Source organism: Mastigoproctus giganteus, chromosome 1 (genome assembly GCF_048544385.1).
Source record: "Mastigoproctus giganteus isolate SK-2022 chromosome 1, ASM4854438v1, whole genome shotgun sequence".
NCBI classification, from domain to species: Eukaryota; Metazoa; Arthropoda; class Arachnida; order Uropygi; family Thelyphonidae; genus Mastigoproctus; species Mastigoproctus giganteus.
In genome coordinates this window covers 19,880,978-19,896,357 of record NC_143575.1, presented here as the reverse complement: position 1 = coordinate 19,896,357, position 15,380 = coordinate 19,880,978, and the positions used below count along the sequence as shown (strand labels likewise).

The 15,380-nt window shown below is 38.3% G+C and overlaps 1 protein-coding gene across 1 annotated transcript in view; it reads right to left on the bottom strand.

Moving 5' to 3' along the window:
* Sgt1 (suppressor of G2 allele of skp1) overlaps window positions 1–15,380 on the bottom strand; it is a 131,750-nt gene that overhangs the window by 44,194 nt on the left and 72,176 nt on the right. Inside the window, exons 7-8 of the mRNA XM_090379074.1 lie at window positions 9,209–9,276; window positions 6,767–6,863 (exon numbers count right to left, since the gene is read on the bottom strand). Of these exons, the coding sequence (XP_090235200.1) occupies window positions 6,767–6,863; window positions 9,209–9,276 (165 nt within the window). The remainder of the gene's footprint in view (window positions 1–6,766; window positions 6,864–9,208; window positions 9,277–15,380) is intronic.

Below are 15,380 nucleotides of genomic sequence, written 5' to 3'. Positions count from 1 at the left end.
TATGCTGCACCAGCCAAAAAAAATTTCTGAGTTACCCTGCGTGTGTGTGTGTGTGTGAGAGAGAGAGAGAGAGAGAGAGAGAGAGAGAGAGAGAGAGAGAGAGAGAGAGAGAGAGAGAGAGAGAAGGAAATCACCAAGAAAGAGAAGAATGATGATATCCAGCTGAGGACCCTGGGTGTGCCAAGCCCATATTCACCAGATGTGAGCCCCTGGGGTTAAATGGCCAGTCCGCCTTTGTTGATAGAGAAAAAATATGAAATTGTGAAACGCTTTGAGCGAAATGAAAGACCATGTGATATTGCACGTGCTACAGACCTAAATGAGGCAACGCCGAGAATTAGAAAGAATGCAGAGAAAATAAAAACAACTTTCACAGCAGGAACAACTCAAAAGAGTAATTAAAATCCATTAGATTAAGACACAAAGAATTGGAAGAGATGGAACGGCTGTCATCTGTTTGGATAGAAAATCGAACAAAAAACAAATTTGCTTACGATAGAAGCAAAAGCATTAGCAATATTTTATTACGTAATAGAATACGTAAGTATTTTATTCGTAAAAAATACTTATTATTTCATTTTTTATATTATAATAAAATATAATATAATAAAAATATAATAAAAAATTATAATATTATTTTTATTACGTATTTTAATCGTTATAAAATACGTAAGTATTTTATTTATTGTTTGGTAATGTTTTGGTTACCAATGTGTGTTCAATCTTGGGTGGTTGGCACCTAACCCCATTTTTCCCATAGGGCCTGTTTATATTGCATGATTTTGCATTGCACGAGTGTTTCTAGGAACGCAACTATCGTGCTATACGAGGACTGACTGTACTGTGTGTGTGTGTGTGTGTTATGGGGGTTTATCGGCGCATAAGCTGCTGTGGCTATAATGCGCCTATTCACGTGAAAATGCTAAACACAAAATTTAAGCATAGCTAAAAACATAATTTAGACATAACAGCTTGGTTGCGTTTACAGAGATATTTTAGAATTTATCATAAAGTCCAATTATTTTCAAATAAGAGAAAAACTCGTTGATGTTTGCATCATTTCCAATAATGTGTTGTAATGTTATTGGTTCTCTTAGATTTCTTAGGGAACACAGCACGAATGTTCTGTCCTGTTGATAGTGAGGGCAGTCAATCAGAATATGTTTCACTGTTAAATTTTCTGAACAGTATGGACATTGAGGAGGATCTTCGCCTCTGAGCAGATGGAGGTGGGTCAGATATGTGTGTCCAATACGTGCCTGTGCAAGAACCACTTCTTCTCTTCGCACTGTTTTGGTGCTAGAGCGCCAATGCTTTGGATCCTGTTTCAACTGATAGAGTTTATTATTCTTTTGTGTGTGCCATAGCTCTTTCCACTTCACGAAACCTGCTGTTCGTATGATGTGACAGTAGTCAGAGGCTGGAACCGGAATGGAGGTTAAATCAAAGGTTGACGGATTTTTAGCATTTTCATCAGCAAGTTCGTTACCCTTTATCCCCGAATGTGCTGGAATCCAGCAAAAGGTCACTGATTGATGGCATTCTTCAATTTGTAATAGGAGTCTTTCAATTTGATTTAACACAGGATGAGCCTTGGAGGAGGAGTTTTGCATTGCAGTTATTGAGCTGAGAGAGTCTGTGTATACAACATATTTTACAGATGGGTTGAGATTCAGGTTTTCTAAAGCTAATTTTATTGCATGAAGTTCTGCGGAGAAGCTGCTGTACTCAGGTGGAAGGGCAGCTGAGATGATAGTAGAGGGAAATACTGCCGCTGCTCCAACGGCTGAATGTGATTTGGAGCCATCAGTATATATGGGCAAAAAATCAACGTATTTCTGAATATGGCTTGCATGGAGTTGTTTCATATTGAGTGTTGGTAGACGATTCTTTCCCCATTTGTCAAGGTAAGTATCGAAATATAACTGAGGAGGCGGAATCCATGGCGGTTGGGAGTAATCCATTAAATGTTGCCTGTTGAAAATCTGAACATTCCAACTCTGCATTAACTCAATGAGGCGTAAGCCTGCCGGTCTTATTTTACTGGGTTTATTTCTATAGAGGTTTTGAAATGGTGGATTAAAGAGGTATGGCTGAACAGGATGATGACCGCAATTTTGTATTCGGGCTGCATACTTTAGAAGCAGTGTTTTTCTGCGGAGGTGAAGGGGGGCTCATTAGCTTCAATGTACAAACTATGAGTAGGAGATGTCCTGAAAGCACCAAGTGCAATCCGCAATGCGCTATGCTGTACAGGATCCAGCCATCTCAATGTACTCTTACGGGCGGAATCGTAAAGAGGAGCACCATAATCCAATCGGGATCTGATCAATGCTCTATATAAGAGCAACAAAGATGTACGATCTGCTCCCCAAGACAAGGCCGATAAAGCTCTTAGTATGTTCAGCTTTTTGAGGCAGGATATACGCACAGATTTAATGTGCTCAAGGAAATTCAGTTTCTTGTCAAGGATTAATCCCAAGAATTTGATGTTGTTAGTCACTGGAACGGTAAAGTTTTGCATCTGAAGTTCGGGATCTGTATGCATTTTCCGTTGGTTACAAAAGTGGATTGCAACAGTTTTCTGCTGTGATAGATGATAGCCATTTAACTCTGCCCACCTTTGGACTTTATTTAAAGATATCTGCAGCTGCCGTTCAATGGATCTCATATTCAGAGAATGGCAAGAAATAGAGAGATCATCGGCATAAAGGTAGGTCTCGACAGTATTTGGAAGATCTTTTGTGATGGAATCGATTCTTAGGGCAAATAGGGTTGCACTCAGTATGGACCCTTGTGGCACTCCTTCCTGAAAATATATGTCCTAGAAAGCGAGTTGCGGTATCGAACTTGAAACGAACGAGTCCTGAGAAAGTTCCTGATGAATATAGGAAGGTTGCCTCGTAGACCTAGAGCATGGAGGTCACTGAGAATGCCACGACGCCAGGTAGTATCAAATGCCTTTTCTATGTCTATGGAAACCATAACAAGATGTTCATTTTTCACAAAGGCATTACGAATTGCAAACTCAGCTTTGATCATGAGATCTAAGGTGGACCTGTTCTTTCGAAAGCCATGCTGATTTTTGCTAATTAGTTGTTGCGTTTCGATGATCCAAACAAGGCGATTATGGATCATTTTTTCAAGTAATTTACCGAGGCAACTGGATAGAGATATAGGTCTATAACTGTTAGGACTTGTAGGATCTTTACCGGGTTTCAAAAAGGCAAGAACTGTGGCATGATGCCAAGAGATGGGAAAAATGTTTTCCATAAATATTCTGTTATAATATATCAGCAGTATTCGTAAATTTCTGTCACCAAGGTTTTGTAACATAATGTAAGATATTCCATCTGGCCCAGCGGCACTGTTGCGTGTTGTTTTAATGACATGTATAAGTTCATGATATTGAAGAGGCTGATTATAGGGAAAGAAAACTGAGGTTCGAAAGTTGATGACTCGTTGTTCAGTCTTGGTCTTTATTTTCTGGAAATCCGGAGAATAATTTGATGCCGCAGAAACTTCGGCAAAAGTTTTAGCCAAGGCATTTGCAATGTCTTGAGGAGCAGATAGTTCTTGCCCATTCCATGAAAGAATTGGTGAAGGGGTGGTTGGAAATTTTCCGGAAATCTGCCTGATTTTCTTCCATATTAACCTGGAGTTGGCGTTTCTGTTTATGGTAGATGCAAACCGAATCCAAGAGTTTTTCTTTGCTTCTTTTTGAATGCGACGTGCTTTGGCTCTTAGTTTCTTGTAATTGATAAGATTAGCTGTGGTTGGGGATCTACGAAATAAATTCCACGCTTTATTTTTTAACTTCTTAGCTATTGTGCATTCTTGATTCCACCAATAGTTAAGGTGCCGTCGGGATTGGGGATTTGACAATGGAATTGAACATTTAGCTGCAGAGATTATATGTGAAGTGATATAATCTGTGGCTTCATCTATTGACTGTGTTCGTATATATTGTTCATCCAAGGTGACAACTGATTGAAATTTGACCCAGTTGGCTTGAGAGAACTTCCATTTCCTGCAGGGTATGACTAATGGTGGCTGTGCAGTGAGCAGATCACAAATAATCGGAAAATGGTCACTGCCCATGGGATCGTCCATAACAGACCATTCTATAATTGGAAACAGAATCGGGGAGCATATTGATAGATCGATTGCAGAGGTTTGTCCACTTGGTAGTTGTATGTGAGTAGGTGCACCAGTATTAAGAACAGTAAGGTTTTCCTTATCCAGAAACGTTTCAATTAAGCAGCCATGTATATCTAATTTTGTCGATCCCCATAAGGGGTTGTGGCCATTGAAATCACCCAAGAGACAAACAGGGGGTACTAGTTGCATTAGCAGGTTTTCAAGATCCTGGTAAGAGAAGGTATGACTTGGTGGCAGATAGAGTGATACCAGTGTTAAAGCAATCTGTGTTATCAAACGTACGGCGACAACTTCAATTGTAGTTTGCAAAACAATTTGCTTGGTCGGGATATTTGAATTAACTAAGATGGCCACGCCCCCACGGGCAGTATTTGAATTATTACGATCGTGCCGATAGATGGCATAGTTCTTTATGTTGGTGGAAATTTGCGGAGTTAGATAGGTTTCCTGTATACAGAAACCAACTGGAGAGTAGCGGTTAATTAAGGCTTGAATATCATTAAGGTTGCTACGAAATCCTCTACAATTCCATTGGAGAATGTAAGGCATTACTGATGTTTAGTAGAAGAAGCTGCTTCTGACTGTTTTTTTAATGTGACTGTCTTGTGACGTTCAGGCCTTGGTTTGTCTTTTTTTGGGAATAATGGTCGACCGGTGTCCATTTCTTCTTCCACATATATTTCTAAGATCGGTTCTTCCTGTCTGGTTGAGTCAATAGTATCCATAGACGTTTCTTGGATATTCTTTTTTAAATTTGAGTTACGAATATTCGATATAGAAGAAATCACTGGGGGAGGAGAAGGAGTTGTAGCTGGTACTGTAAGTGCAGTATTACTTGCCTGGTTCAACTGTTTCGGGACATTGGACTGTTGCTGAGAGAGAACAGTCCGAGCCCAGTCAGAGATTGAGGTGGTAGAAGGGACTGTAACATCGGTTTGGGTGGCTACTGATTGATATTTTTGCGCAATATTGGCGTATGTACGTTTATTCATACTGGGAGCAATTAATTTCCGTGCTTCCTGAAAGCTCACTTTATTTTCTATCTTATATTTAACGATTTGCTTTTCAGTTTTCCATCTGTCGCACGTCCTTGAGTAGGCAGGATGGTTTCTCTTACAGTTGGGACAAGTCATTTCTTTTGCCAAGCAGTCACTTTGGGTGTGGTCAGCGGACCCACAATTAGGACAAACCTGGTTTCCTCTGCACGCCGTTTGAGAGTGGCCATACTTCTGGCACTTAAAACATCTCAATGGGTTAGGAATATATGGTCTAATGCGGCAGAGTAGGTAGCCTGCCTTTATCGATGGTGGTAGATTTGGCGTGTTAAAAGTTAGAATAATATTCCTTGTAGGTGTGAGTATATTTTCTCTTTTCACCATAATTCTTTTCACAGCAATGACATTCTGATCTTGAAGCTCTTGTGTTAACTCCTCTTCCGTGACATTCAATAGATCCCAGCTGGATATAACACCCTTAGATGTATTTAGGGTGGCATGGGAAGAAACCTTTACTGGAATTCCAGCAAAACTTGTAAGTTTTAGAAGTTTCTCTGAATGTCTACTGTTCGCTGTTTCCAATAGCAGGTCGCCTGATTGTAATCTCTTGACTGTCTTAGGAGATCCTGCCAAACTTTCCAGGTGTTTCTGGATAAGGAACGGAGAGAGCTTACTGAGAGGCTGATCTGCAAGAGAGTGCATTATAAGAAATGCAGGACAATTTGTCGCTGAGGAAGTGGTTTTCAACCTCTTGGGTTGCGACGTGTTATGGTCAGGGTCTGACTCTGGCCGAGAGCTTGTCGGCTCTAGAGGCGGAAATGTATTTTGGTCCATGCTTGCTCCTTTTGGCCCTTGGCAGATTAGCTTTTCTGCCAAGATTTCCGGCCCCGCCACGGGGAGGCAGGAGCAGTGCCCGGTGTGACCAAGCGTAAAGTAGTAAGTGTTAGTAAAAGAAATATGAGAAATAAAGAAAGGTAGCTTTTCTTTCTTGCTCTGTACAAGTACTTTTGTAATATTCTGTAACTAGTCTAATGTCAATCACATGAAATAACAAAAGAAACTGCTACATTTACATTTTTATAGTTATTTTTAATAGAGAAACTGTAGGAAAAAAAAAAAAAAAAAAAAAAAAAAAATTTTTGGACAGCTGTAAGTGCTTCCAAACAGAATGAATAGTTTTCAGGTGAAGAAAAAAAAAAAAAGTGGGGTGATAGCAAAACACCCATGTGACCAATTAAGTAAATAATTGGTCAGTACACTTCAGATAATTAGTCAACGTTTCATTCAAACAGCTAATCAATACTGTAATTTGAGTAAGCTTCAGCATAAATCTGCAGCCCTTGTCAATCTGCTGCAGGATGGAAGGCTCCTCAACAAGTCATGTTGAGAGAAATGGATCATAATCTGGTCCAGTGCAGGTTGGCAGATTGACCGTATTTAGTAGTCAGGGGCTTGAATCCCAGTCTACTCAAAGAGCAGTGTGCTACTGCACTCCGCTCCTAACCACCCAGCTATGGAGGCTGTCTTATAGGGTTACAAAAATTTTATCACATTAAATTATAGCTCCATTCATTATTATTGTCTTATATGAAAATGAAAGAAAAACCTACCGTTTCTTTTGTGAATTCTATCCTTACATTCTCAGGTTTTATTTGCTTAACCATAATTGAAATTATAATAGCAGCATCTGTCTGATACCAATCATGCCTGTAAGAATCCATAACAAAAATTCATTTTTTCATTGTGAAATATGAGATTTAAGATTAATCATTAAAAACATTCAGTAAATTAAAACTGTATATAAATCTATCACTAGTAGGGAGGGAGGGAAGATTTTTAAAAATGTAAACTTTGAATGAATGACAAATATTCAAGCAGTAGCTATCCAGAATCTGAAAAGTTGTGTGGGGAGTATAAAAGATAAACCCAATTTATTATTTAAGAAAATTAATTTGTGAATTAAAAATAAATAATATGAATAAAAACATTAATTTATGAAAGGATTAATACAAGGTTTGAGAATTGAGTTCCAGGGCTGATTCCACTACGTGCTTGTCAAAATATGCAGGACCATGATGCAATGTACCATGGCAGTTGACCTACACAAATGCTTTCCTCTACAGGGCCATTTGCATTTCATAGTCATGTTAGATCTGTTATCGTTGGTTAAAGCATTGCTAGCAAGTTAAGTTATGGAACAAAGAGAGAACATTAAATTTTGTTTCAAGTTGGGAAAAGTGCAAATGAAACCTAATATAGTTTTAAAACCTTGCTCTTATTTTTTTACTTGTTTGCAGTATTTTGGGATAGGGATCAGGATCAGGATCAGAAAGATGAAGAGTGCCATGAACATTAACAATATTTGAAACCCCATGAACAGTTGGAAAAGTTCACATGTTGATTGTAGTCTGATCATCTAATGACTGAATGTTGGAGGAGCAATTTCACATTAAGAGAAACAATTCATGCAATTCTGACAGATTTTGGCAATTCAAAGGTCTGAATTAAGTTTGCTCTACACAAGTTTGACTGGTTGGTTTTTGATTTTTTGCAGTGCGTGGCAAATTGGGACAATTTAGCTGATGGGAAAAAAAAAAAAAACCCTGCTCAGACTAAAAGACTGATTTCGATTGTAAGAGGTGAGAAGTAATGTTTCTAATATGATCCACAAATAAAGGTACAAAGCATGAAATGGTGAATAGTATTCTCTCCAAGAGATACATACAAAGGAGAAAAAAAAAAGTTTACAAAAATCAAAAACCCAAGTGATGTTAATTATTTTCTTTGAGAGCAAAGTAATTTCTCACAATGAAATTTCTGTTCTACCAGATAAGACAAATAAGGAGTACTATGCAAAAGTTTTGGATCATTTGGTTAAAAAAATTCACTGAGCAAGGCTTCAAAAATTGAGAAAAAGGATGCTGGTTCCTACTACAACAATACTGGGCAGCATTCTGCACTAATTATCATGAAGTTTTTGACAAAGCATGAATTGTGGAGCTACTATGCAAAAGTTTTGGATCATTTGGTTAAAAAAATTCACTGAGCAAGGCTTCAAAAATTGAGAAAAAGGATGCTGGTTCCTACTACAACAATACTGGGCAGCATTCTGCACTAATTATCATGAAGTTTTTGACAAAGCATGAATTGTGGAGCTATGCCCCCCCCCAAATTCTCTTCATTTATCTCCCCAAGAATATTTATTCCCCAAACTCAAATTTATGCTAAAAAGGACAATGATTTGATGGTATAGAATTTAAAAGAATGTAATAAAAGAATTGGTAGCAAATAGTTCAAATGCATAAAATAAATGAATAAAAAAAAAATTAATATAATGTCAATAATTTTATTGAAATATTATTTCAATAATGCTCAAGGCAATAACTGAAATAATATTTTGCAAATATAAATATTAAAGCTTTTTTCATTCTAGCATCAGTTTTTTTTTACTGTTTCAAGCAGAAAAAATGTAATAGTAAACTCAAAATTTAAGTAAATAAAGCAACAATCACAGAACAACTTATCCACAATCAAGTTTTCTGTAGGGAGGGCATTCATTCTGCTCCCCCCAAACCTATTTATATACCATCAGGCTTATAACAACATTTCCAAGTTACTGCTGTATTTACATATAGCTGGAAAGCAAAAAAAAAAAAAAAAAAAAAAAAAAACACAACAGGTATTAACAAAAAAAAAGGGAACTGAAATATTTTAAAAAGGTAAGTTTCAATTATTTCAGTTACTTTTTTGGACAACCCTATAGTTTATTTATAAATGAAAAAAGTTTTACTTGTAAATGAAGACAGTAACAGTCACGTAATTTATGTGACTGTTTGCTGTTCACTATTTGAAGAGTCAATTTTTAACAATAAAAAAAAAAAAAAAAAAACCCTGTCAAAATCTGATGAAATCAAATCATGACATAATACTTAGCAACGAAATTTAGGATTTTTTGCTTATTTACATGCAGTTCAAAACTGGTAATAGGATACTGAAAGTTAAGCAAATGAGTTAGCATTTTATTTGCATTCAGGTTTTTAAAATTTTCTTACTTTATTTTATATGTTTTTGCAACTGGGTCAGCTGATTCAATTTCCTTTACATTTTCAGTGGCATTCTCCTATAAAATATGAAAAGACAGATTAAAAAAAAAAAAAAGTTCTTGTTGCATAAATTATCATAATTAATAAATTCCCATTAACATTGTCATTATTGCTGAGATATTGTTGAACTAGCTGCCATATTGTAATCAATAAGAAACAACGCAACTTATATATCTCAAACTGACAGCGTAAGGTATAACGTAAAACTAGATAACGTAATATGAAACACTGTATTAGGAATCTGTTAGCTTAGTATAGTATTATCAATTAATCAAAAATATTTATTAGCCTTATTAAATTTCATCGTTAATTACACTGTTTTTAAACAGAATTCATGACCCAGACTAGAACTGCGAAGCAAAAATCACAGACTAGCAAGAGTACTGTGACTCGGGGAAGAAACGAAGGGGGCAATTCTCCAATGCATCACAGTCTCAAAAACTGTGAAACGTGAAAAATGTTTGCTGAACTTTCTAAAAAACGGGACACGATCTAGCCAAGGAGGAGGATGTCTTTGTATGTGCTAGATGCCTAGAATGTCGAGAAATTAGGCCTGAACTTTGTGTTCTGATGGGCATCTATGAGAGCTTGAAGTGCAGGGTAAATGCCCTCAAAGAAATTAATATAAGGGGCCCATCAAGCTCTCAGCTGCCCAGCTCAATGGCAGAGCTGACTCCTGTGCATCAGGCAACACACACACAGGCAATCTCCAAGGCAGAATGCACTGGTCCCAAAGAAACCAGTTATTGTTGGTGACTATTGTCAGGGAGATGAGGAATATACTATACAAAAAGGATAAGATGGAACAAGACCAGGGTATGTTTGCAAGGGGCAAAAGGTGATGACATTGTAGAGCAGATATCTTTTAAGGGCAAAAAAAAAAAAAGTAATATTCTTGTACACACTGGAACTAATGACATTAAGAGTAAGAGATCTGTATATTTACTCAAGTACAGGTCAATGTTGAAAAGTTGCTAATTAGGGTTGAATGCAAAAGTGTCTGCAATTCTGCCCAGACACGATAGGAGGGAGTATATGATGAGAGCCTTGCCAATCAATTCAGCCCTGGAGAGAGATTGTGCAAGGTGTAGAATTTTTTTAGCATGGTTTGTACTTGTTGACATGAGAGACTGCTTCTACAAGGATGGGGGTACACTTAAATAGAAAGAGTGAAAGAATATTTGCTGATGCTATTGAGGCAGTGTTAGGCGAGTTGGAAAACTGCTAGCTTGGTTGTTGTTGTTTGGTTTTAGGAGCATTAGCAACTAAGGCCATATTGCTCCGGGATATGCGGTGGTCATTCCCTGACCTTTCCGCATCCTCCGTATTTGGTAGCGACAGGCTCGAACCCCGGTCTAATCAAGAAGCGTGGTGTGCTATGCACTGCTGCTCCTTCCCACCTGGCTACGGAGGCGCCCTGCTAGCTTGGGTAGGATACACAGACTAAAAGGTTAACAGTGGCCACAGGCAGAGGCAAAAGTGATTCTTGCACTGTTTCTACTGGAATGAGCAGCAGCATGGAAACAAATAAATACATGGGCCGTGTTAGGGTAACTAAGAGTAGAAACAGGTGCATGTATACTTGCATGTACACCAATGCTAGGAGTATAGTTAATAAATTTGATGAGCTTGAAGTGCTAGTCAAGACATCAAAGGCAGATATTTTTGGGATATCAGAGATGTGGTGTCACACAGGTATAAGCAGTGCAGAATTGGAATTTGGGGAGTACAATGTGTACAGAAAGGATAGACTGGACAGGAAGGGAGGATTGGTTATGCTGCTAGTTAAGAAACAAAATCTAAGGAAGTGCACCCAATTGATGTTTTACATTGCACTGTCCACCAATTGGTGGACAATGCAATGTTGAGTCTGTTTGTTGTGATATACGCACAAGGAAGGAAAAATAACAGTAGGCGTGTGTTATAGGCCTAATGAACTTGATCAGTATAATGAGAAATTATGCAGATAAATAGTAGGCCAGTAAATCAGAATGTCTTATAATGAGGGATTTTAACTTCCCAGATATTGACTGGAACTTGTGGGTTGGTCACTTGCACACTAGCATGACTTTTTTTGGATGACTGTTTTGTATAGCAGCATGTTTCAGAGCGACCAGAGGGAGTAATACTCTTGATTTGATTATCAAGAGTGATTATTCACGCATTAAGAATTTGCACATAAAGGAATGAGAGTGATCACAATGTACTGATATGAGAATTACTTAAACTAATTAGACATGTGACAGAGAATAAAAATGCATGGGATACATATAAATTAACATATGACACAAGCCTATGATAGATATAACCTGGTCTGTAATCAAGTTACAAAAGGAGTTAGGCAGGCGAAGGCAAATTACGAGAAATCTTTGGCAAAAGATGCAAAGAAAAACAGCAGAGTTCTTTACTTATGTAAACTCTAGAAGGAAAGGGATGAATCAGATCGGACCACTTAATACAGAAGGGTTGACTATTGATGATCATGCTCAGGTAGCTGATAAACTGAATGAGTATTTTGCATCTACATTCATGCATGAGGAGTTATTCAATGAGGGGAATGCCAGAAGTTTATCAAACTCTAAAGGAGGTAAGTGATTTTGTAATAACAGAGCAAAGTGGAGGAGAAATTGTTGAAGTTAAACATAAGAAAGGCACCTGGGGTGGACAGGATCTATCCAGTTATATTAAAGGAGGTAGCAAAGGAAGTAAGCATACCCTTAGCCATAATTATGAGAGCTTCCTTGTGGTTAGGGGAGGTCCCTATGGACTGGAGGAGTGCAAATGTATCACCAATTCACAAAGGGGGTTCAAAATGTGACACAAGTAACTATAGACCTGTTATTTTAACTTTTGTTCCGGGGAAAATAATGGAGTCTCTGGTTAAAGAAGCATTGCAGGATGATCTAGACAAAACTGCAGTAATAGTTAAGACACAGCATGGGTTACTTGATTGGATACTATGATGTGGTCATAAAGAAAAAATGTGAAAAATAATTTTGATATCATCTGCTTGGATTTCAGGAAAGCTTTTGATACTGTTGCACATGGAAGACTGCTGCATAAATTCGAGCGGTATGGCATTAAGGGTAAGTTGTTACAATGGATAGAGGGATGGTTGAGTGGGAGATGACAGAGAGTGGTAATCAATGGACACTGCTCTTCATGGACAAATGTTATTAGTGGGATTCCCAAGGGTTTGGGTGCTGGGACCATTGTTTTGTGTATTTATCAATGATATTGATGAAGGTATATCAGGATTAACGTCCTAGTTTGCAGATGATACAAAGGTTGCCCGATTGTTAACGACAGTAAAAACAGTATGCTACTCCAACTGGATCTAGACAAAGTTGGGAAAACGGGCTAAAAAGTGGCAACCGAAGTTTAACATTGACAAATGCAAAGTGCTGCATATGGGTAGCAATAACCCAAGAAAAAGTACCAACTGTGTGGTACTACACTCAGGGAAGTGGAACGTGAAAATGAACTGGGTGTAATTGTGCAGTCAAATATGAAGTTTGCTGAGCAGTGCAGACAGGTGGCAAGGGCAGGTCATTGAGTATTATCAATGATATAAAGGAATTTTGCTAGCAGGGACATAGAGGTGATTATCCCATTATACAAGGCAATGGTCAGGCCACACCTAGAGTTCTGTGTACAGGTCTGGAGGCCTCATTTTAAGGAAGGATGTAGAGTTGTTAGAACGAGTACAAAGAAGGGCAACAAGATTGGTGAGGGGGAACAAAGGGGTGCTCTTACCAAGAAAGGCTTAAGTTCTGCAATTTGCAGTGCCCGGAGAGTAGGCACCTGCAAGGTGATCTGATTGAGGTGTATAAGGCGGCGAATGGGTTGAGCAAGCTGAATGCTGATGTGATTCTTCCTCTTGCTCAGATTAAGAACCTGAGGGGGCATAGATTCAAACTGAGGAAAGACAGTTGTAGAATGGATGTGTGGAAATTTGCCTTTAGCCAGCAGGTGGTTGATTTGTGGAACAGACTTCCATCTTTTGTTCTGGAAGTTGATAGCCCAAATAAATAAGACCAAGCTGGGCAGGATTTGGCACAAATGCAGGGATGAAATGGGAGAGGATTTTTTTTTAGCATTAGCAGAGGCGCAAGATGCAAAAAAACAAACTTATGCAGCATCAGCCAAAAAAATAAATAAACACAAGCTCTGATTTCTCCCCTCCATTCGTTTCAAATACCTGTCGAGCGCAGCCTATCAATTGCTACAACAAAAGATGGAAGTCTTGTTCCACCAATCAACTACCTGCTTGCTAAAGGCAAATTTCCGCACATCTATCTTACGACTGTCTTTCCTCAATTTGAATTTATGCTCTCTCAGGTGATTATTCTGAGCAAGAATCCCATCAGCATTGAGCATGCTCAAACCATTCAAGGCTTTATACACCTCAATCAGATCACCTCGCAGGTGCCTAGTCTCCAAACACTGTAATCTGCAAAACTTGAGCCTTTCTTCGTAAGAGCAACCCTTTGTTCCATTCACTAATCTTGCTGCCCTTCTCTGTACTCATTCCAACAGCTCTACATCCTTAAAATAAGGCCTCTGGACCTGTATACAGTACTCAATGTGTGGCCTTATGCAAGGGGATAATCACCTCCTTATTCATGCTAGAATAATTCCTGTATTCCGATATAAAACTTCATTGACAAGACACCATGAGCTACTCTTGCAGACCGTCTGCACTGCTCAGAAAACTTCATATCTGCCTGCACAATTACCCCCAGGTCCTTTTCATTCTTTACCACTATCAGTGTAGTACCACAAAGTTGATACGTTACTCTGGGGTTACTGCCTCCCATATGTAGTACTTTACATTTGTCAATGTTAAACTTCATTTACCTCCTCTCAGCCCATCTGCTCAACTTTTCTAGATTCTGTTGCAGCAGCATACTGTCATTAACAACTCTGCCAACCTTCGTGTCATCTTCAAACTTGGACATTAAGCCTGATATACCATCATCAATATCATTTATAAATACAGAAAACAACAATGAATCCAACACTGAACCCTGAGGGACTCCACTAATAACATTAGTCCATGTAGAGCAGTGTTCATTGATTACCACTCTGTCTTCTCACACTCAACCATCCCTTTATCCATAGCAGCAATTTGCCTCGAATGCTGCACTTCTTCAATTTGTGCAGCAGTCTTCCATGTGCAACAGTATCAAAGGCCTTTCTAAGATCCAAATGTGATATCAAAGTTATTCTTTGCATACAGTTCCTTTGTGATCACATAATAGTATTCAATCAAATTGGTCAGACAAGACTTCCCCTTAAAAAACCCATGCTGTGTCCGAGCTATAACTGAAGTCTTGTCTAGATGATTCTGCAGTGCTTCTTTAACCAGTGCCTCCATTAATTTCCCTGGAACAGAAGTCAAACTAATAGGTCTGTAATTACCTGTGTCTCCCTTTGATCCTCGTTTGTGGTTTGGGGTCAGATTTGCACATCTCCAGTCCATGGGTAACTCAGGTCCAAGGACGTTCTCATAATTATGGCTAAGGGTTTGCTTACTTCCTTTGCCGCCTCCTTTAATATAACTAGATAGATTCTATCCACCCCAGGTTCCTTTCTTATGTTTATCTTCAACAATTTCTCCTCTACTTTACTCGCAGTTCTTACAAGATTATCTAGCTTACTGCCAGAGTTGAATATACCTCCGGCATTTCCCTCCCTGAATAACTCCTCATGTGTTAATGTAGATACAAAATATTCATTTAGTTTGTTAGCTACCTGAGCAGGATCATCAACAGTTGAACCATCAATATCAAGTGGACCAATCTGATTCATCCCCTTTCTTCTAGAGTTTACATAAGTAAAGAACTCTTTGCTGTTTTTCTTTGCATCCTTTGCCAAAGATTTTTCGTAATCTGCCTTCGCCTGCCTAACCTCCTTTGTAACTTGGTTACAGACCAGCTTATACCTAACACAGGCTTCTGTGTCATATGTTAATTTATATGTATTCCCATTCATTTTTCTTCTCTGTCACATGTCTAATTAGTTTATCTGACATCCATTTAGGCATAAATCTTGAACAATATTTCTTTGTTGGTATGAAACGCCTAGTAGCTTCCAAGATTAATTCTTTGAATGCTTC